The sequence below is a fragment of the Pristiophorus japonicus genome, chromosome 16 (assembly GCF_044704955.1).
Source record: "Pristiophorus japonicus isolate sPriJap1 chromosome 16, sPriJap1.hap1, whole genome shotgun sequence".
Lineage (NCBI taxonomy): Eukaryota > Metazoa > Chordata > Chondrichthyes > Pristiophoridae > Pristiophorus > Pristiophorus japonicus.
This window is the reverse complement of record NC_091992.1, coordinates 54,933,402-54,955,965: the sequence shown is the minus strand read 5'-3', so window position 1 is coordinate 54,955,965 and position 22,564 is coordinate 54,933,402. Positions and strand designations below refer to the sequence as shown.

General features: G+C 45.7%; 1 protein-coding gene across 2 annotated transcripts in view; it reads right to left on the bottom strand.

Moving 5' to 3' along the window:
• Window positions 1-22,564, bottom strand: part of mmp28 (matrix metallopeptidase 28) — a 107,182-nt gene that overhangs the window by 28,146 nt on the left and 56,472 nt on the right. For both annotated transcript variants that reach the window (XM_070857349.1, XM_070857350.1), the window contains exon 4: window positions 1-114. This exon is cut by the window's left edge and continues 108 nt beyond it. In XM_070857349.1, coding sequence (XP_070713450.1) covers window positions 1-114 — 114 coding nt within the window. The remainder of the gene's footprint in view (window positions 115-22,564) is intronic.

The window sequence follows — 22,564 nt, the reverse complement described above, 5'->3', positions numbered from 1 at the left end:
CGTTGCTCCACAGCTGGAAAGCTGTTTTCACCGCCATCTTCACTCGGCTCTGCTCCAGGGACCTGGGCCAGTTTATGATCTTGTACGTCAGATGATGCTTGTACCATTTCTCTCCTAAAAGGGAACGAGCAAAGCCTGTGTGTGAGGTTACTCAGATCGTTACCGCACAGCATAGATAAATCACTCAGAACGTTTCAGAATAAACTCCTGGATTGAAGGACACATTCACAGTCATTCTCACGTGCCTGCGCAGCACCGAATAATAACCGAATCTGGTCCTTCCTTGGATAAAAAAAGACCTGCATTTATTTAGCACATTTCACAACCTCAAGATGTCCCAAAGCACTTTACAGCCAAATAAGTATTTTTGAAGTGGAGTCACTGTTGTAATGTCGGCAGCCGATTTGCGCACAGCAAGTTCCCACAAGCAGAAATGTGATAAGGACCAGATAATCTGTTTCAATTATGTTGGTTGAGGGATCAAATTGGGTAGGACACCAGGATGAGCTCCCCTGCTCTTCTTCAAAATAGTGCCGTGGGATCTTTTACATCCACCTGAGAGGGCAGGCAGGGCTTCAATTTAATGTCTCATTCGAAACACAGCACCTCTAACAGTCTTGCACCCTCTCAGCACTGCACTGGAATTTCAGCCAAGAGAGGGGCTTGAACCCACAACATTCTGACTCAGAGGAGAGAGTGCTACCCACTGAGCCATACTGACAAGTCCAGGCTGTATTGATTCTCTGCTCCTATCAGAAAACGCCTGGCTCCCAATTACAGTGGTAGGGATTGGAAAATGTAGCACATGGAGATTTGCCTCAGACCATCCCAGAGCGAAGAGCATTGTGTCCCCACAGGATGGACAATGGCGATTGTTACCCATTACACCTTGAAAATAACAATTTGTATTTATATAGTGCCTTTAACTTAGTAAAAAGATCCCAAGGAATTTCACAGGAGCATAATCAGACAAAATTGAGACTGAGCCAAAGAAAGAGACATTAGGACGGGTGAGTAAATGCTTGGAAAAAGGGGTAGTCTTAAAGGAGGAGAGTGAGGAGAGAAGAGATTTAGAGAGAGAATTCCGGAGCTTAGGGTCTGGGTGGCCGAAAGCATTGGTGGTGTGAAGGAAATCAGGGATGCACAAGAGGCTAGAGTTGGAGGAATGCAGAATTCCCAAAGGGTTGTGAGGCTGGAGGAGATTGCAGAGATAGAGAGGAGCGAGTCCATGGAGGGATTTGAAAACGAGGATGAGAATTTCAAAATTGAGGTGTTGGTGGACCATGATCCAATGTAGGTCAGCGAGCACGGGGGTGATGGGTGAACGGGACTTGGTATGAGTTAGGATATAGGTAGCAGAGTTTTGGATGAGTGCAATTTTATGGAAGGTGGAAGATGGGAGGCCGGCCAGGAGAGCATTCGAATAGTCACATCTGGAGCGGATAAAAGCACGGTTGAGGGTTTTGCAGCAGATGGGTGGAGGCAGGGGCGGAGACGGAGATGCTTAACCCCAGATTGTCAGCTGTGGCTTAGTGGGCAGTACACTCGTCTCAGAGTCAGAAGGTTGTGGGTTCAAATCCCACTCCAGGGACTTGAGCACATAAATCTAGACTGACACTCCAATGTAGAGCTGAGGGAGTGCAGCACTGTAGGAGGTGCTGTCTTTCGGATGAGACGTTAAACCGAGGTCCCGTCTGCTCTCTCAGGTGGACGTAAAAAATCCCATGGTACTATTTCGAAGAAGAACAAGGGAGTTATCTCCGGTATCCTGGCCAATATCTTATCATCATAGGTAGTCCCTTGGAATCAAGGAAGACTTGCTTCCACTCCTGAAGTGAGTCCTTTGGTGGCTGAACAGTTCAATACGAGAGCCACAAACTCTGTCACAGGTGGGACAGATAGTCGTTGAGGAAAGGGATGGGTGGGACTGGTTTACCGCACGCTCTTTCCGCTGTCTGCGCTTGATTACTGCATGTTCTCAGCGTTGAGACTCGAGGTGTTCAGTGCCCTCTCGGATGCACTTCCTTCACTTAGGGCGATCTTGGGCCAGGGAGGGCCAATATTTAACCCTCAATCAACATAACAAAAACAGATTACCTGGTCATTATCACATTGCTGTTTATGGGAGCTGGCTGGGTGCAAATTCGCTGCCGCGTTTCCCACATTACAATAGTGACTACACTTCAAAAGTACTTAATTGGCTGTAAAGCGCTTTGAGACGTCGGTGGTCGTGAAAGGCGCTATATAAATGCAAGTCTTTTTTCTTTCAGATTCACCACAATACCACCACACCTCAGAAATCTGCTCTTAATCTGGGGTTCCCCATATGGCAAGTTCTTCATTGAAGTCTGAAAAGGCGCCAAGTGAAGGGAATAAACATGTGAGAGAGGAGGACAAGCGTAAGAAAATCTGAAAAGTTTATTTTTTTACAATTTAGCACCTACAATAAGTCTAGGTTTACATATTTTGATAGCACCCAGTGACATGTCTAGGAATGGAAATTTGGGTGGGTTCCATCTTATAGTAACCAAAGGTTACAGAATTTATTTCATCCATATTTTGGGGTTTGATGGGCTTTAACCTTGCCTATTTGACTGTGTAACAGCAACTGGAAAATTAGACCAAAGACAGCTTTGTACAAGTTCAAACCCAGCACAAGCACAACATTTGGGGCTGGATTTTCAGCCTTGATGATTTCGGGGCGGTAATGGCAGCAAGACGGTAAAGTTAGCACCCGGGACCATTTTGCGCCTCAGTCAGTAACATTGGGCAGCTGGGCCCTGAGTCAGGGGGGTGCAGCTCTAAGGGAGGCGTTGTACACCTCTCTTAGGTGCTAGGATTGGAAAATCCCGAGCCAAAAAGCCGGACCGGGAGCGCTCCGAGACACACCTGAGGGAAGGGGTTGCGGAAAAAAAAACTTGGAAAAAACCCCACAAAAACATTCCCAATACATAGCTCACACCACCGAAAAATGGAGCGCAAAGAACCGGAAAATCCGCCCCTTGAGGTGTAGGGCTGATGTACAACTGCAGACATGAAACGTTGAGGGATACAACCTGAAATATCGCTCCAGCAATGCAGCTCAAACCATCTCTTATATGTCCCATGGGACTGGCACTGACGCACTCACTCACACAAATACTGGGCCTAATGAGCATTTCCCAAATATTTACAGTTCATCACCAATGCGGACAGGGTCTCGCTGTGGGAAAGTAATTCCATCAGACAACACAATACAAGATCTTCCTCATATTCAGTCAGTGGCTCCAAGTTCAATGGCTACTGGATCGGCTCCAGCAGGTTTTCAGTTTTGTGTTGCCTACTTTATTCCCCCACCTCCCCCACCCACCGTCCTCCCGCCCGCCACCCCCCCCCCGCACCGTCCTCCCCCCCCCATCCTCCACAACCCCCCCCCCACCCCCGCGTCTCTTCATTGTCAATTCTTTCTCCTTCTCTCATGAAGAGATTGATTCTTTGCTAGGTTCTGGTTTCGTCAGCACCAGCCACACTCCAAATGCTTTTTGTGAGACCTGACAATGAACACTTGTGGGCTATTCAACCATGGCAGGCATCTCAGCAGGTGCAACCCTGTCCACACAAGTGTACTTCCAGTAGGGGCCACTAGATGGCGATTGTGATTAGGAACTGTGGCAAATGTTCACCTTCTTATCTCAGGGGCTGACGCTAACCCTCAGGTCCCGAGTGTCAGCTCGGATGGGTTTACTCAGCACAGGCTCCGAATTTCGGGTTTACGGGATCTTTGTCTCCGAGACAGAATGGCTCTAGGCGCTAATCAAATGACGAACAATGCATTTATTTTCAGATTCATAACCAATACCATGCCAGACACAGGAATGGTATCAATAGCTGGCACATCTCACACTGTGTAAACTTACAGATGAGTGCCTTGTGTCAAAATGCCTAATTTATCAAGGGGGTTTTGTTCTAAAATCAGTTCAAAATATACACTGTTTAAAGTAATCAACAGGTTCTGGGCAACAATGGACTTGCTCATTAAGACAGAATGCAAACCTACATAGAAATGATATCACAAAAACAGGCCTTTTGGACCTACCAGTCTGTGCTGCTGTTTATCCTCCCATTTCCCCCCACCCCCACCCCATTCCCATATCTCTTTAATCTCCCTTTCCTTCAACCACCTATCTAACCTGTCTGTAGATGTTGACCCGATCTCTGCATCATCCCTAATTCTGGTAATTCATTTCAAAGTCTCACAAGCCTGTGTGTAATAATGGTTCTCCTTACCTCTGCCTCAATCTCTTACATTTAATCTTATACCAATGTTCCCTCCTTCGAGGCCCCTCAATCGCTGAAACAATCTGTTTCTATCTACTCTCTTAGCAGTGTAATGTATTTGCTTCATGGGTTCTTTGCTTAAAAATTCATAGCAACACATTGCTATTAAGAACTAGTTGGTTTATTAACAAAGGTTTAACAATCACACTACACATTACCAGTTCATCCACCAGGCTCACAACCACATACCTCATCGTGGATCCCCCGAACCCAACTGGCTGGGGTTTTATTGAGTCTTGTGAATATCACGTGACTGGTTAAGCCACTCACAATGCAACAGCTCTACAGCTATTTTAGATTAAATGAGTGCCTCCTTATTAAAGGGACACTAGAACCCACAAATTAACAATAAAACTTTAGAGTTAGCAGATCACATTAAAATTTGGTTGCCGGGGATGATGATGCACTCCAGTCCCTCCGGCGCCCACCTCTCGCGGAAGGCCGCGAGCATACCGGTGGACACCGCGTGCTCCATCTCCAGGGACACCCTAGCGCGAATGTAAGCATGGAAAAGAGGCAGGCAGTCGGACTGAATGACCCCCTCGACCGCCCGCTGCCTGGACCGGTTGATGGTCACTTTGCGCAACAGCTCTACAAACCTGTGAGCATACTCTCAGGTGCATACATTTCAAGCATTGTATGTTTGAACTTGATAATTGACAGCTCTTTATCCAGAGGCCTTTTGGTCAAGTGAAACTAATCTGAGTACCTCGAGTTCAATTCAGCCTCTGGAATTGATACTCGAGAATGAACGCCCCTCTTGGTCCCACCCAATTTTCAGGCGGTACTTGGGTCGGTGGGTGAGGGGGAGGTAGATAAAATGGGGCGGGGTCCCGTTAAACTGGATTCCCACCCAGTGGATCTTCTGGCGTCGACTGTGAGGAAGTTCCTCAGTTCTAAGAATGTTTTTCCTTCCAAGCTGAAGCACTTTCCTTGAAGATGGTATCAAGCGTTAGCTTCCATTGCATTAGGAATCAAAGCAACAGTCGTGTCTTACCCTTGATAATGACACTAGCCCCAAACCACTCTCTTTAATGACATCTATAGATAACAAAATAAGTCACAATTCCTGGAGCCGCTCAGACATTAGATCTCTGTCAAGCTGCATACGTTAACGTTTTAAACATATGGCTCCAGCCAATAGATAGAAGCCCGTATTAACTTTCTGTCCCGCAACTTGAGGGTCTTCAAGCTCCATTTTGTATCCAGCAAAGAGAGGGCAGCCTCCAGTATAAACCGAGTTATTTTAAAATCATGTCAAAATAAATAGCTTTCTGTTTTCACCCCCCTCACTTTAAGGAGAGCCAGGCCAGCCAATGGAAGGAAGTAAGGGTTGGTTGCTCACAAACTACTGCACATCGGAATGTACAGCAATCTCTGCAAGATAATCCGCGCAAAGCAACAGGAAGTCCACTTTTGATAGGGGAGATGACAGATCCCATTGTATTTCTGGGGCAATGCAAAAAAGGTCAGAAGTTTTTTTTTAATTGCAGAGTTTTAAAGCGTCTCACGTCAGCCAATTTCAACATTACCAGAAGATGAAATGTAGACCAGAGCTGTTGCTCGGTGCTGTCTGGAAGATCAGTGTGGAACGGTTCCCAGTTCGAATAATCACAGTTCTTTAGAAGATAAGGCAGTTCCTGCACTTTTACTGGAAGCCAAGTGAACAATTAGTTTGGTGCCGAACAGGAAACCATACAGCTTTCCAGAGAAACATCCCTGCAGTAAATCGGTGGGCTTATGTTTATCCAGATTCATCCCACACAGAATCAGAGACAATTTTGAGTCTTAACTTTCTGTGTGTGAGTTTCGGTGTGAGGGAGCGATGTCATCGCTGGGGGTGAGAATTCATTGTCACTCATTGCTCCCATTAAGCACCATTCGGTTCAAAGTGCATTAGTTGCAGAGTAAAGCTCCCCCACTGTGCCAGTGTGAAATTTCCATTGTCGACAAGACTGATCCTTGGGCCCTGTCACAGTGAGACATTCGTTTTGTGCTGGTTCATGGATGGTCCTCTGCAGTGGCCAAGAAATTCCCCAAACTCATTTTATTTCTGTCCCTCATAGCCATCAAAAATGGGAGCCCTTCATTCCATCAGTTTGTGTGAAATTGAACCCAGGACATGTGTCTACGTTCAGTTGATGATTCCTGGGATGAGAGGGTTGTCCTATGAGGAGAGATTGAGTAGATTGGGCCTATATTCTCTGGAGTTTAGAAGAATGAGAGGTGATCTCATCGAAACATATAAGATTCTGAGGGGGGTTGACAGGGTAGATGCTGAGAGGTTGTTTCCCCCTGGCTGGAGAGTCTCGAGCTAGGGGGCATAGTCTCAGGTTAAGGGGTCGGCCATTTACATAAGAACATAAGAAATAGGAGCAGGAGTAGGCCATACAGCCCCTCAAGCCTGCTCCACCATTTAATACGATCATAGCTGATCTGATCATGAACTCAGCTCCACTTCCCCGCCCGCTCCCCAAAACCCCTTATCTGTCTATTTCTGTCTCAAATTTATTCAATGTCCCAGTTTTCACAGCTCTCTGAGACAGCGAATTCCACAGATTTACAACCCTCTGAGAGAAAAAATTTCTCCTCAGCTTTGTTTTAAATGGGTGGCCCCTTATTCTAAGATCATGCTCTCTAGTTCTAGACTCATCAGTGGAAACATCCTCTCTGCATCCACCTTGTCAAGCTCCCTCATAATCTTATACATTTCGATAAGATCACCTCTCATTCTTCTGAATTCCAATGAGTAGAGGCCCAACCTATTTAACCTTTCCTCATAAGTCAACCCCCTCATCCCCAGAATCAACCTAGTGAACCTTCTCTGAGCTGCCTCCAAAGCAAGTGTATCCTTTTGTAAATATGGAAACCAAAACTGGTTTAAGATTGAGATAAGGAGAAACTTCTTCACTCAGAGGGTTGTGAATCTATGGAATTCTTTACCCCAGAGGGATGTGGAGGCTGAGTTGTTGAGTATATTCAAAGGCTGAGATCAATAGATTTTTGGACTCTCGGGAAATGAAGAGATATGGGGATCGAGCGGGAAAGTGAAGTTGAGGTCGAAGTTAAGCTATTGAATGGCAGAGCAGGCTCGAGGGTAATATGGCCTACTCCTGCTCCTATTTCTTATGTCTCCTGGCAGAACACTAGCCCAACCACTAATTGATATTTTATTTTCAGGCAAATGTTTGGACACCTCAGCAGCCAAAACTAAGAAGTGTTGCTATGGTTTAACACTGAAAATAAGAAGACTGCTTTTTTTTTGCCTTCCCAGCTTCTCCTGACGTTGTTTACTCTTTGCTTCAAGACAGTTTCCTGGGCAGTTTGCATTCTTCAACAACTCGCTCAAATTGGCATTATTCGAGTGGGAGTCTCAACTATTTGATCTTGGAAGCACTCACTGTCATCACTTGATGTCCTCACACACACACATGATATCCAGTAATACTGGGAATCCTGTCTGCCATTACCCCTTCCTAATCCTGCAGGACATTTCCAATAGTTTTGTTTTCTGCAGCTTTGCTACGTCAGCATAGGCTGGGGATCGAAGCTGTGACCTTCCTAGACTGGGTGGCTCAGTTACTTACTGGACCAATTCACTGAACCATTGAGAGAATTAAGAGAAATGCTGTAAGCATCTGTAGTGATACAAGAAAGAAAAGACTTGCATTTATGTAGCGCCTTTCATGACCACCGGGTGTCTCAAAGCACCTTACAGCCAGTGAGGTACTTTTGAAGTAGAGTCAATGTTGTAGTGTGGGCAACGTAGCAGCCAATTTGTGCGCAACAAGATCCCACAAACAGCAAATGAGATAAACAAACAGATCATCTGTTTTTAGTGCATGTTGGTTAAGGAATAACTAATGTCCTGGGCACCGGGGAGAACTCCCCTGCTCTTCTTCGAATATTGCCATTGGATCCTTTACATTCACCTGAGAGAGTAGACAGGGCCTCGGTTTAATGTCTCATCCGAAAGACGACACTGGAGTGTCAGCCTGGATTTTGTGCTCATGTCTCTGGAGTGGGACTTGAACCCACAACCTTCTGACTCAGAGGCGAGAGAGTGCTACCCACTAAGCCGGGGATGGGTGCGGGGAGGGGTGGGGGTCTGTTCGGCTTCGATGGAAGATGGGTAGAAATGCTGTTTACACAGTGTGTCCGGTGCTCCTGCTGGTTGTCAGCCGCAGTTACAGCAGCTGATCGGAGGAACCACCCTGGGAAATTCTTGGTGAATATATGTGCACTAAATTCCTCACTCTTTGAATGAAATTAATTTTAGAAAAATATTTTATGGAACAAGTTCTGAGATTGGAAAGTAATCACCGCAATGATCTTGGGAGCTGAAACTCCAAGCCAAGTCCCAGTTAAAGACAGGGGCTACAACACCATAGCACTGACTAACCTACAAGGCCATTTTGGACCATCGCCAAAGCCCATCAGCGATCTCCCCTCAGCCTTGATGACCGATGACGAAATACTTGGACGAACTGCGACATATGGAATGGATTCCTCACAGAGGACCCCACAGTACAACCTGAAGGATCAAACCTTCCTCGCAAACAGTGGACAACTATCAACCACCTCAGAACCGGTCACGGTCGACGCTGCCAGCTTCTCCATAGGTGGAAGATTAAAGCATCCCCATCATGCGACTGTGGAGCTCCTAATCAAACCCTGGAGCACATCACTGAGCACTGCCCTCAGAGCAAAATTGCAGGCAGCCTACAAGATAACCACAGAAAATGCTGTAAGTCTCAGCGGGTCAGGCAGAATCTATGGCGAGAAGCAGAGTTAGTGTGTCAGGTTGATGACCCTTCACCAGTTCTGACGAAGGGGCATTGACCAGAAACGTTAACTCTGTTTCTCTCACCACAGATGCTGCCTGACCCGCTGAGATTTACAACATTTTCTGTTTTTATTTCAGATTCCAGCATCCGCAGTATTTTGCTTTTGTACAAGATATCCACGCTGTTACACCGGAAGCTTTGGCCTGGATATCCAGCTCGGATATTGACATTTGATTTGCTTTGCTACTGCCGTACGAAAGAAGAAGCGCTGACTCCCTGACTCGTGCCCCCTTAGAGCGCGATTCCCCACAAGGAACACAGAATGTGTGAATTTACCCCACTGTCCCAGGCGGTGGTCTCGTGCTTATGGTCCTGGACCAGCAACCAGACTGTTGTAAAGACTAACGTCCTTAAGAAAAGGGAACCTGCCATCCCTACCTGTCCTAACCTACCTGTGATACCACTCCCACAATATAATGTTGACTCTTCCGCCGCTTGGTTGTCGGGGCAACCAGGAGTGTGCAATAAATGCTGCACTACTGGCATTCGCCACATCCTAGAAATCAAATAGTTTCAAAATTTGAGGGGGTGCATCACTCCAGTAATACATCTGAAAATGACTGTCACATTTACCTACATAACATTCCCAAAAAGAAAGAACTTGTATTTATGTAGCACCTTTCACATCCCCAGGAAGTCCCAATGCACTTCCCAGCCGATGGATTGCTTTTGAAGCAGCAGCCAAGATAGCACGGTCCCACCAAGATAGCACGGTCCCACCAAGATAGCACAGTCCCACCAAGATAGCACGGTCCCACCAGGAGCAGTGAGACGAATGACCAGTTAATGTGTTGAGGGATAAATGTTGGCCAGGACACCGAAAGAACTCCCCTCTTCTGCTTTGGAAAAATGCCAGTGGGATATTTTAAGTCCTCTTGAATTGGTTAAAGTTTTCTCTGAAAGACGGTGTAACGTATGCACCGGTGAGTATGCTCACTGGTTTGTAGAGCTGTTGAGTTGTGAGTGGCTTAGCCAGTCACGTGATGTTCACAACACTCAATAAAACCCCAGCCAGTTGGGTTGAGGGGATCCACGATGAGGCAGGCGGTTGTGAGCCTGGTGGATGAAATGTGTCAGGTGAATGTTAAACCTTAGCTAATAAACCAACTAGTTCTTAATAGCAATGTGTTGCTACGAATTCTTAAGCAAAGAACCCATGAAGCAAATACAAAACAGACGGCGCCTCTGACAACACAACACTCCCTCAGTACTGTCTGTCAGCTTAGATCATCCAGTCAAATCCAACAGTGGGGCTTAAACCTTCGAAATCAGAGGTAAGAGTACCTGTACTACTAAGTTGACCTCATACTTCAAAAGGTAATTCATTGTACAAAACTTTGAGGTATTTTGATTTGATAAGATGATTTAAAATAATTATTACATTTATATAACTGTCTCTATATGTATCTGTCAGTACTGTCTAAACATTACTCACTACACGACTTGTCAACTCCAAACAAGTAAAGTACTTTTCTGACCACTTTAGTTTGACACTGCCTTTTTAAAATAAGAACTCACTTCGAAGTTTGAACCTCCAACCCTTTGAATTTTGGTCAAACCAGAGATGTTTCATTGCTGTAAATTACACGTGTACCATACAGTCAAAAAAAAACTTCAAAGCATCTCGAAGCAAATTCAAAGAACAAAAGCCTTTGTCTGGACCGGAGTCTTTGTCTCAGCACGGTAATGAACGAAAACACCACTTGACTTAGATTCCCGGCTCCTTGTCTGTCATTTTCACTAATGAGCGAGGCAGATAACCCTCGTTAACTTCAGAACTCCTTCCAAAGGGCAAGCGGCTGGTGACTTGAACTCTTGAAGTAGAGACACATGTTCCCCAGCCCAATAATTACAGAGGAAACCGAGGAAGAAGCCAGCTGACAGCAGGAAGAGGAATCCGAGAGTTATCATACCCGATAGGACTGCAGTCCTTCTTCTTGACCCACCTAGCTTCCGTTTGTTCCAAAACAACAATATAAATCCACTTGACAGGGTGATCCTGACAGGCCCCTGATACTCATGACCAGAACATCAAACCCACAAGCTCTGCTGGGACCTGGCTAACAGTCACTAACCCACCAGGATAGTCCAGGAATGAAAGATTCATCTCCCGGACACTGCCTCCAGTAACCCTGGAATTCTCTACCCAGCGGGCTGTGGAGGCTCAGTCTTTGAGTATATTCAAGACAGAGATCGATAGATTTTTGGATATTAAGGGAATCAAGGGATTTGGGGCTGTGCAGGAAAGTGGAGTTGAGGTAGAAGATCAGCCATGATCTCATTGAATGATGGAGCAGGCTCGAGGGGCCGAATGGTCTACTCATGTTACTAATTGTTAAGTATTGGGGCATTAAAAAAATATTTTTTTCCATTTTCTTTGAACAATTTCACATATTAGTTATAAAAATATTGAAGATGGGGAAAAAAGGCTGTTTGACTGCAGACCAAGAATCATCCAATCAGGAAACAAAGAGTTTGTTTGCTTTCCGATGGGCGGGGGAGACGGTGCTCCGCGAGGATTATTGTCCTGGGCGACTAATGACGGGAGGGTGGGAGCGGGGCAGTTGGTCATGTGACAACACCTCCAGGAATACGTCCGACCAGAGTTGGTTACCGTAGACCTGGAATTTCTCACCATGAACTCTTTCATCAACACAACACCAGGCCAGACTGGCAACAGTGCTTTGATGGGAAGCGCGAGGACTCCACGCTAACAGCCCACACCAAGCGAGGCGTCATGGTCGTGATAGGCTCCCAATGGGGCTATAGTTACAGTAGCTAGAATGTGGATGAAGAGTGAAACAGAGCCAGGTTTGGCTAAGCCTCCTGGAGTAATACAACAACAAATTGTATTTATATAGCACCTTTAACATAGTAAAACATAAAGGCGCTTCACAGGAGTGTTATAAAACAAAAAAATTGACACCGAGCCACATAAGGAGAAATTCGGACAGGTGACCAAAACCTTGGTCAGAGAGGTAGGTTTTAAAGAGCGCCTTAAAGAAGAAAAGAGAAGTAGAGAGGCGGCGAGGTTTAGGGAGGGAGTTCCAGAGCTTGGGGCCCAGGCAACTGAAGGCACGGCCACCAATGGTTGAGCGATTATAATCAGGGATGCTCAAGAGGGCAGAATTAGAGGAGCGCAGACATCTCAGGGGGTTGTGGGGCTGGAAGAGATTACAGAGATAGGGAGGGGCGAGGCCATGGAGGGATTTGTAAATAAGGGTGAGAATTTTGAAATCGAAGCGTTGTTTAACCGGCAATTAATGCCGGCCTTGCCAGCGACGTCCACATCCTGAGAATGAATTTGAAAGATGGATAACTGGCACGAACGTTCCATTACCATTCCATGGCTCGTGCATCTGACTCATGGTGCCTTCCTGCCCCGGACTGTTGCTTAATACAGCGCCCAGTAAAACAGCAGCGTAGATCTATTAGGTCAATTCTGGTATCGCACACTCCCGGTGAGGGAGGTGCACTCAAAGGGAGTTTGCATCATAACACTGTAGCTCCGATTCTCCAAACCACACTTGCTTTGTTGCTGAGGGAGCAGAGAGAAAGTGAAATAGATACACATGATACACTCATATAAAGTTATATGGACAGGTTACAAATGAATCCCGAGATAGATTATTGCACTGATGACAAAGTGTTGTAGAAACATAGAAATTTACAGCGCAGAAGGAGGCCGCTTCGGCCCATCGTGTCCACCCCGGCCGACAAAGAGCCACACGGCCCTCGGTCAGCAGCCCTGAAGGTTACATATAAACCTATGAACAATGAATAATGGTGGACAAGTAAAGAGCACCCAGCCCAACCAGTCCGCCCCACGCAACTGCGACACCCCTTACACTGAAACATTCTACACTCCACCCCCAACCGGAGCCATGTGATCTCGTGGGAGAGGCAAAAACCAGATATTGATGCTTACAAAACTGGGCAGAATACACTCCATCTGCATTGCTCATGAATAATGAGGCTTTTGTATTGCTGAAGAGGACAGACATGACTACAATCAGTTTAAAAGCAAATACATTTCTCCTGTTGTCTGGCTGGTTGAAGTGGTCGGTCAGTGCTCACCTCCCTAACTCCAGTGCTGCCCAGGGCAGGAAGGTACCGTGAGACAGATGCACGTGCCAGGGAATGGTAATGGAATGTTGGTGCCAGTTAGCCTTCTTTTAAATTCATTCTCGGGATGTGGGCGTCACTGGCAAGGCCAGCATTCATTGGCAATCACGAGTTGCTGTTGAGAAAGTGCTGGTGAGCCTTCTCTGTGAACCGCTGCAGTCTGTGTGCTGTCCGTTTGTGTAATATTTGTTATTCCATGTAGCGGTTTAATACAACTGGGCGGTTTGCTGGGCTGTTAAGAGTCAAACACATTGGTGTGGGGCAGGAGTCACATGTAGGCCGGACCGGGTAAGGATGGCAGGTTTCCCTCCCTAAGGGGCATTAGTGAACCGGCTGGGTTCATGGCTACTTTTACTGATTCTAGAGTTTTTAAATGGAATTTAAATTAAAAATTCTCATCCTTGTGTTCAAATCCCTTGATGACCTCACCCCTCCATATCTCTGTCACTTCCACCAACCCTCCAAAAACATCTCTCACTCGCTTCACGCCACCGTTGGCAGCCGTGCCTTCAGCCATCTCAGCCAAAGCTCTGGAATTCCCTCCCTAAACCCCTCCACCTCTCCCTCCTCTTTTAAGACCCTCCTTAAAACCCACCTTTTGACCGAGCTTTCTGTCAGCTCTCCTAATACTTCCTTCTTTGGATTGCCATCGAATTTGTCTGATTTTTGCGGAGGGGTTTGGGACGTTTTTCTATGTTAGATGTGCTATATAAAGCAAGTTGTTGTTGTTGTTGCATAAGCACCCTTCAGCCTCCAACTGGACGGGAGAGCAGTTCCAGAAATGTGTAGGACTTAAACTCTTGCACCCTCTGTATACATCTGCCCAAATAGAAGTGATTTCATTGAAACATATAATATTTTTACAGAGCTTGACGGGGTAGATGCAGGGAGGATGTTGCCCCTGGCTGGGGAGTCTAGAACCAGGGGTCACAGTCTCAGAATAAGGACTGAGATGAGGAGAAACTTCTTCACTCAGAGGGTGGTGAATCTTTGGAATTCTCTAACCCAAAGGGCTGTGGCGGCTCAGTCTTTGAGTATATTCAAGACAGAGATCGATAGATTTTTGGATATTAAGGGAATCAAGAGACATTGCAGGAAAGTGGAGTTGAGGTAGAAGATCAGCCATGATCTCATTGAATGGCAGAGCAGGTTCAAGGGGCCAAATGGCCTACTCCTGCTCCTATTTCTTATGTTTTTATGTTCTTATGTAAAACAACTCAAAATAAGTTTAACTCTACAAGGTACTTTAAGGACTCCCCTGCCATTTCTTCTCTCCTGCTGCTAACTCTTGGGGACGAGTTCCCTGGGCTCCAGCCAGCCATTTGATACCTCGCCCCAATGGCCATCCTGTATGCCTGTGAGTGTCAGCTGGCTAAGTGGCTACCTTTGCAGGAAAAGCAAAACCAATGTTGTCCACACATACACACACACACACACACACACACACCTTCCGCCAGAAGTCACCAGATAGTAAACCGGAATCTGGAGGCCCAGTTAATTTATCCGTTGCCTATAGACGTCAAAGGTCAACTGTAGCACCTTTACTACTGTGCTGGCTGAGGGCAGTACAGACCGCGGAGGGGGAGGGGGGGCAATCGAACCTGAGACTTTTGAAGGAAATTCATGACAACAGCATTGATGAGGTCAGCAAAGCATCATTTTCAAATGACCAGTAACCCGAGTGTAATGTGTGCACCGGTGAGTATGCTCACAGGTTGGTAGAGCTGTTGAGTTGGGAGTGGCTTAGCCAGTCACGTGATGGTCACAAAACTCAATAAAACCCCAGCCAGTTGGGTTCGGGGGATCCACAATGAGACAGGTGGCTGTGAGCCTGATGGATAAACTGGTAATGTGTAGTGTGATTGTTAAACCTTTTGCTAACAAACCAACTAGTTCTTAATAGCAATGTGTTGCTATGAATTCTTAAGCAAAGAACCCATTAAGCAAATACATTACACCAAGATACAGTTCCACAGGAGAAAGCAATGGCCTTTAATAACTTCTTTCAAAAATGTCAGATTTCAGTTCTTATATATATATATACACAGTATATATTATATATATATATATATATAAAATATGTACTTTATTTGCAACAATAAAGTTGATCAACTCAGGCCTAGATTGCGGGGCTTGTAGAGGAAGATTTTTGTGGCTAGTTTTGTTTTTGCTGTTTTGCCCCTGGGTTAGGAAATGACTTGCTTACACAGGGATTCCTGTGCTGTTTCTAATCACTGGCCACAAACATCCTTTCCCAAACTTCCCAGGGATGCTTGGACACCTAGATTCCTGACTGCAATTCCCAGAGCTCCAGAATTAATCAGTTTTGACATTTTCTTTTCCAACGGCGCTGTTTTCGTCAGCTGTGAGGTTGCGTTGGCTCCCTTGGGCCCATCAGCTGCTAAAACAATCTGCACCAGCTTGTGAGACTGAAACCCAGCCCAGCAGTTAGTCAGCTTAGAGAGACGCAGGCATAACCAATGGCAGAGGTCGAGAATGCAGCTTGAGAGAGTAGTGCCGCTCTTAAACTAATCTGGGGTTCTGGGGAGATGCAGAGCAGGAGGGAATGGAAGTTGAGAGAGAATAAATGGACGGACGGATAGACACGGTCAATCATTCTCCCCACCTCCCAGCAACAACAACTTGCACTTATATAGTGCCTTGGGACATTTTAATGTAGCAAAACGTCCCAAGGCGCGTTATCAAACAAATTTGACACCGAGCCAGATAAGGAGATATTAGGATGGGTTTAATCACAGATGTAGGAGTGTCTTAAACAAGGAGAGAGCGATGGAGAGGTTTAGAGAGGAAAGTACAGAGTTTAGGCCCTAGATTGCTGAAGACACAGCTGCCAATGGTGGGGCAAAGGAGGTGGGGAATGGACAAGAGGCCAGAGATGGAGGAATGCAGAGATCTCAGAATGAGAGCAGGTTCCTTATCCAACTTCTTGGCTCTGATAGGAAGAAAGGAGGGGTATTTTATAATAGCTCGCTAACTGGACACCAATTCTTATTTAAAAGTTCACAGGCTGTAGTGATGAGCAAGCAGTGTTCAGACAAAGAAAATCTCTCCATCGGTACCCCTTTAGCAAAGGAAACTAAAGGAATAAATGCATTTTAAAATACAATCAATGTTTGTCTAATCTTTTAGGTTTCCAGTCCTGGGCATCTCTTCTACATGCTGTCCCTCGGTGACATCATCCGAAAACACAGCGTCAGTTTCCACGTGCATGCTGACAACACTCAGCTTTACCTCAATACCACTTCTCTCGACCCCTCCACGGTCTCTAAATTGTCAGGCTTCTTGTCCGACATCCAGTTCTGGATAAGCAGAAATTTTCTCCAACTGAATATTGGGAAGGCCGAAGCCATTGTTTTCATTCCCTGCCACAAACTCCATTCCCGAGTCACTGACTTCCCCAACTTCTATCTGAGGCTCGACAAGACTGTTCGCAACCTTGGTGTCATATTTGACCCTGAAATGAGCTTTCGAACACTTATCCGCGGCATAACTAAGACTGCCTATTTCCACCTCCATAACATTACCCGTCTCCGCCCTTGCCTCAGTTCATCTGCTGCTGAAGCCCTCATCCATGATTTTGTTACCTCTAGACTTGACTATTCCAACACACTCCTGGCTGGCCTCCCACATTCTACCCTACGTAAACTAGAGCTGATCCAAAACTCGGCTGCTCATGTCCTAACTCACACCAAGTGCTATTCACCCATCACCCCTGCGCTCGCTGACCTACAATGGCTTCCGGTTAAGCAACGCCTCGATTTCAAAATTCTCATCCTTATTTTCAAATCCCTCCATGGCATCGCCCCTCCCTATCTCTGTGATCTCCTCCAGCCCCACAACCCCCCAGGATGTCTGGGTTCCTCACATTCTGCCCTCTTGAGCATCCCTGATTATAATCGTTGGACTATTGGCGGCCTTGCCTTCTGTTGGCTGGGTGCTAAGCTCTGGAACTCCCTCCCTAAACCTCTCCACCTCTCTACATCTCTTTCCTCCTTCAAAATGCTCCTTAAAACATACCTCTTTGGCCAAGCTTTTGGTCACATGCGCTAATTTCTACTTATGCGATTCGGTGTCAAATTTTTTATCATAATACTCCTGTGAAGTGCCTTGGAACGTTTCACTGTATTAAAGGCGCTAAATAAACACAAGTTGTTGTTGTTGTCTCGGGCAGAAAGTTCATGCGATGCAGAGCTGGGAAAGATTGCTGGTGGCAAGGTAGGAATTGCCAAGCTTCCGAAGGAATATACAAGGAGCTATGAAGAACAAGACACCAGAGCCAGCCTGATTGGCCAACGCAACCCTGAGTGAGCCCTGGCTCAGTGGTAACATTCTCACCTCTGAGGCAGACCGTTGTGAGGTTCAAACCAAACTCCAGAGACCCGAGCACAAAATCTAGGTTGACAGTCACCGTGGAGTAGTGCACTGTCGGAGGTGCCGTCTTTCAGAGGAGATGTTGAACCGAGGCCTCATCAACTCTCTCAGGAAGATCCTATAGAACTGTTCGAAGAAGATTAGGCAGGATCGCCCTGGTGTCCTGGCCAATATTTACCAACATAATTGAAAACAGATTATTGGGTCATGTATCAGAGCGGTTGATGGGACCTTGCTGGCTGTCAGGATTGCCTATATTACAACAGTGACTACACTTCAAAATTGGCTGAGTAGTGCCATGGCTTTGGGATTTCCCGAGGATGTGAAAGGCACTATATAAATGTACGTTCTATTTTTATTCAAAGGGAGGGAAAGGGAGGAAAAGATTGGTGTGCGGGAAGTTAAATGACACAGGAATTAATACAAAGCAAAATATTGCAATGTTCCACTGGGGGTGACTGTATGTAATAATTTATCTGCAGCGTGGGAATAATATTGGATCGGCTCTTTGAAAGTTAAATTGACAGCTAAATGACGAGCAAATAAAAACTGTCGACCCTGGTTGGTGCTATGAGGACATGAAATTACATGTCATTTTAAATTAACTGATTAATATTTTTTACAGACTCTGCATTCTTTCGATGATGAGTTTCCAAGAAATGCTGAGGGCAAACAAGCCTAGCTTTCATCATCTGACACCTACAATGCAGCCACAGCAAAGAGTCCGGCAGAAACCTGGTCAGGAACACAGTACAATAGCCTAAGTCACTTATGCCAGCCAGAAACTGATGTTATCTCTTTCTCCAGAGTTAGGACTTGATCCTCAGACAAACACAGCTTTTACACTGAATCATTTTCATTGGCAGTTGATTAGTAACACTGGATTTTACGTCTAATGTGTATTGAAAGAAAGACAGAGAGGGTCAGGGGCCGCTGCATTGTCGGAGGAGTCGTCTTTCAGATGAGATGTTAAACCCTCGCAGGTGGACGTAAAAAAAAAATCCCATGGCACTATTCAAAGAAGAGCAGGGGAGTTCTCCCAGTGTCCTGGCCAATATTTATTCTTCAATTAACATCACTAAAACAGGTTTCATAGTCATTGATCAAATTGCTGTTTGCAAATCTGCTGCCGTGTTTCCTACATTACAACAGTGACTACACTTCAAAAAGTACTTTGGAACATCCGGAGGTTGTGAAAGGAGCCATGTAGTACTTTCTTTCTTCATTTTAACTTAACCCACCGACAGGAAACTATCTACATCGATTCAGCCGCCTGATTTTATTTGATTTCATCGAACTTCCCCACCGGGCAAGTTATCCCCAGGAATTATCCCAGAAAGCACTTGCGGGATGTCCCAAAGAATGTCACACCCAAGGAATTATTTTACAGAAGTGCAGTCACTGTTGACAAGCAGACCAGTTTGCACAAAGCAAGATCTCACAGCTGGCAAACAGTATGAATGATTGGCTAATCTGTTTCTGGCGAGGAATGTTGGCCAGGATACCAGGAGAACTCTCTCCTCATCTTTGAATAGTGCTATGGGATCTTTTAAATCCATCTGACAAGGCAGATGGCTTTACTTCTCGCCGTAAAGACTGCAACTCCGATAATGCAGCAGTTTTGCTTTCCATATTTACGAAAGGATATACTTGCTTTGGAGGCAGTTCAGAGAAGGTTCACTAGGTTGATTCCAGGGATGAGGGGATTGACTTATGAGGAAAGTTTGAGGAGATTGGGCCTCTACTCATTGGAATTCAGAAGAATGAGAGGTGATCTTATCAAAACGTATAAGATTATGAGGGGGCTTGACAAGGTAGATGCAGAGATGATGTTTCCACTGATGAGGGCATAATCTTAGAATTAGCGGCCGCCCATTTAAAACTGAGATGAGGAGAAATTTCTTCTCTCAGAGGGTTGTAAATCTGTGGAATTTGCTGCCTCAGAGAGCTGTGGAAGCTGGGACTTTGAATAAATTTAAGACAGAAATAGACAGTTTCTTAAATGATAAGGGAATAAGGGGTTATGGGGAGCGGGCAGGGAAGTGGAGCTGAGTCCATGATCAGATCAGCCATGATATTAAATGGCGGAGCAGGCTCGAGGGGCCATATGGCCTATTCTTGCTTCTATTTCTTATGTTCTGATGTTTCTCATTGACGTGTCAGTGTCGATTATCTGCTTGTGTCCTGCAGTGGGGCTTGAACCTACAACTCTATGACTCAGAGGCAATACTGCAACCAACTGAGCCATATTGATGACACAAAGGACAAACTGGGAATGGTAATATATCAAGGGAACCCTAGACAGGCCTCGACACAAAGGACAGACTGGGAATGGTAATATATTAAGGGAACCCTACACAGATCTCGACACAAGGGACCGACTGGGAATGGTAATATATCAAGGGAACCCTAGACAGGCCTCGACACAAAGGACAGACTGGGAATGGTAATATATCAAGGGAACCCTAGACAGATCTCAACACAAGGGACGGACGGAGAATGACATAGACAAACTGTAATTCTGTGCTTGACATGGGCCTGCGTGGTCTCCTCATCCTCTCGCTGACATGTAAGAATTTTGCTACTAAATTATTTTGATTCAGGTGAAAAGGTGAAGAATGCGAAGGTGCCTGCAGGAAATCATTTCCATATCCCGACGTCGAATAGAGCTCAATCCACAAGCACAGACACTTCAGGGGGCCTGCAGGCTACGACAGGTCTAGAGAGCGTGCTGTGGCAGAACACGCGATGGATGTAATCCACACCACCCGAGGACTGGGAAACTCTCTCAGTTGTGACATCCATTCATTTCTTCACCATATGTTGAAAGTCTACAAGTGAACTCTCCAGGTTCGAAGAGTTGGCCACCGCTACAGGCATGCAAACAGATTCAAAATCCCTGTAGGTGGTTACAGCCCTACTTACGATTACTGGTCCTAATGGAACGGTTTAGTAATGTATGGATCTGGTAAAGATTCAATTTACAAAGAAGTCTTTCTCATGTCTGCTGGATCATGTGGCCCATTTCCAGCAGTTATGGAAAGGTCAACCTATCCAGTGCCATTGATGTCAAGTCCAGTATGTCTCCAGGTAATTTCACTGAATACAGTATGGCACGGTAATGTAATGGTTACGTTGCTGGACGAGTAATTCAGAGAGTTTAAAATTCTACCATGACAGTTTGCGAATTTGAATTCAGTTAAAATAAAATCTGGAATAAAAACACTGGTGTCTGCAAAAAGTGACCATGAATCATAGAAATTTACAGCACGGAGGGAGGCCATTCAGCCCATCGTCGGCTGGCAAAGAGCTATCCAGCCTCACTTTCCAGCTCTAGATCCGTAGCCCTGCAGGTTACATCACTTCAAGTGCACATCCAAGTACTTTTTAAATGTGGTGAGGGTTTCTGCCTCTACCACCCTTTCAGGCAGTGAGTTCCAGACCCCCACCACCCTCTGGGTGTAAAGATTTCCCCTCAAATCCCCTCTCAACCTCTTACCAATTACTTTAAAACTATGTCCCCTAGTTGTTGACCCCTCTGCTATGGGAAATAGGTCCTTCCTATCCACTCTATCTAGGCCCCTCATAATTGTAAACACCTCAATAAGGTCTCCCCTCAGCCTCCTCTGTTCCAAAGAAAACAAACCCAGCCTATCCAATCTTTCTTCATAGCTAAAATTCTCCAGTCCAGACAACATCCTGTAAATCTCCTCTCTGTAGTGCAATCACATCTTTCCTGTAATGTGGTGACCAGAATTGCACGTAGTACTCTAGCTGTGTCCTAACTAGTGTTTTATATAGTTCAAGCATAACCTCCCTACTCTTGTATTCTATGCCTTGGCTAATAAAGGCAAGTATCCCATATACCTTCTTAACCACCTTATCCACCTGGCCTGCTACCTTCAGGGATCTGTGGACATGTACTCCAAGGTCCCTTTGTTCCTCTACACTTCTCAGTGTCCTACCATTTATTGTGTATTCCTTTGCCTTGTTAGACTTCCCCAAATGCATTACCTCACACTTCTCTGGATTGAATTGCATTTGCCACTGTTCTGCCCACCTGACCTGTTCATTGATATCTTCCTGTAGTCTACAGCTTTCTTCTTCATTATCAACCACACGGCCAATTTTTTGTATCATCTGCAAACTTCTTATTCAAACTTCTTCATCATAAGTTGTCGAATTGTCTAAAAACCCAACGGGTTCACTAATGCCTTTTAGGGAAGCAAACCTGCCGTCCTTACCCGGTCTGGGCCTATATGTGACTCCAGTCCCACACCGACATGGTTGACTCTGAAGTGGCCCAGCAAGCCACTCAGTTGTATCAAACTGCAGTCGGGTGGCCCAACAAATGCCGGCCTTACAGCAACGGCCACACCTCAGAATGAGTCAATTGTCATTACTGGCTAAGAATTATAATCAAACTAAATGTGCCGATATGGAGTTTGAGCGGACTAAAACGGGGCAGAGTTATATATTTAAGCCACCGTTAGCCTATGAGAACCAATTGCCGGTGTGGACTGATTGGGCCGAATGGCCTGTTTCTGGGCTGTATATCCTATGTACAAGGAAACTCCTAACAAATGCTCTTATGCAGATCATAAAGCAGTGTAGGTGCCGGCTACCGATTATACTGAGCTGGCACAACAGGAAACTACAAGGAAAACTGCCATCTGGAGATGTAGCCTTTTATTTAACTCCAATAGTCTTCCCCGCTGACCCTCCTCTCCTGAGGGTGCTGAGCCATGTTGGCATGGGTGTTGGATCCCCCTCCCCAATACCCCTGACTTTCAGCGGGTGACACGACCCTGAAAAAGAGCATCACAGCCTCATCTTGTCCTTTTTCTAAAAATTGAGAAACCTCGATGGGGTCCCAAGGCCTA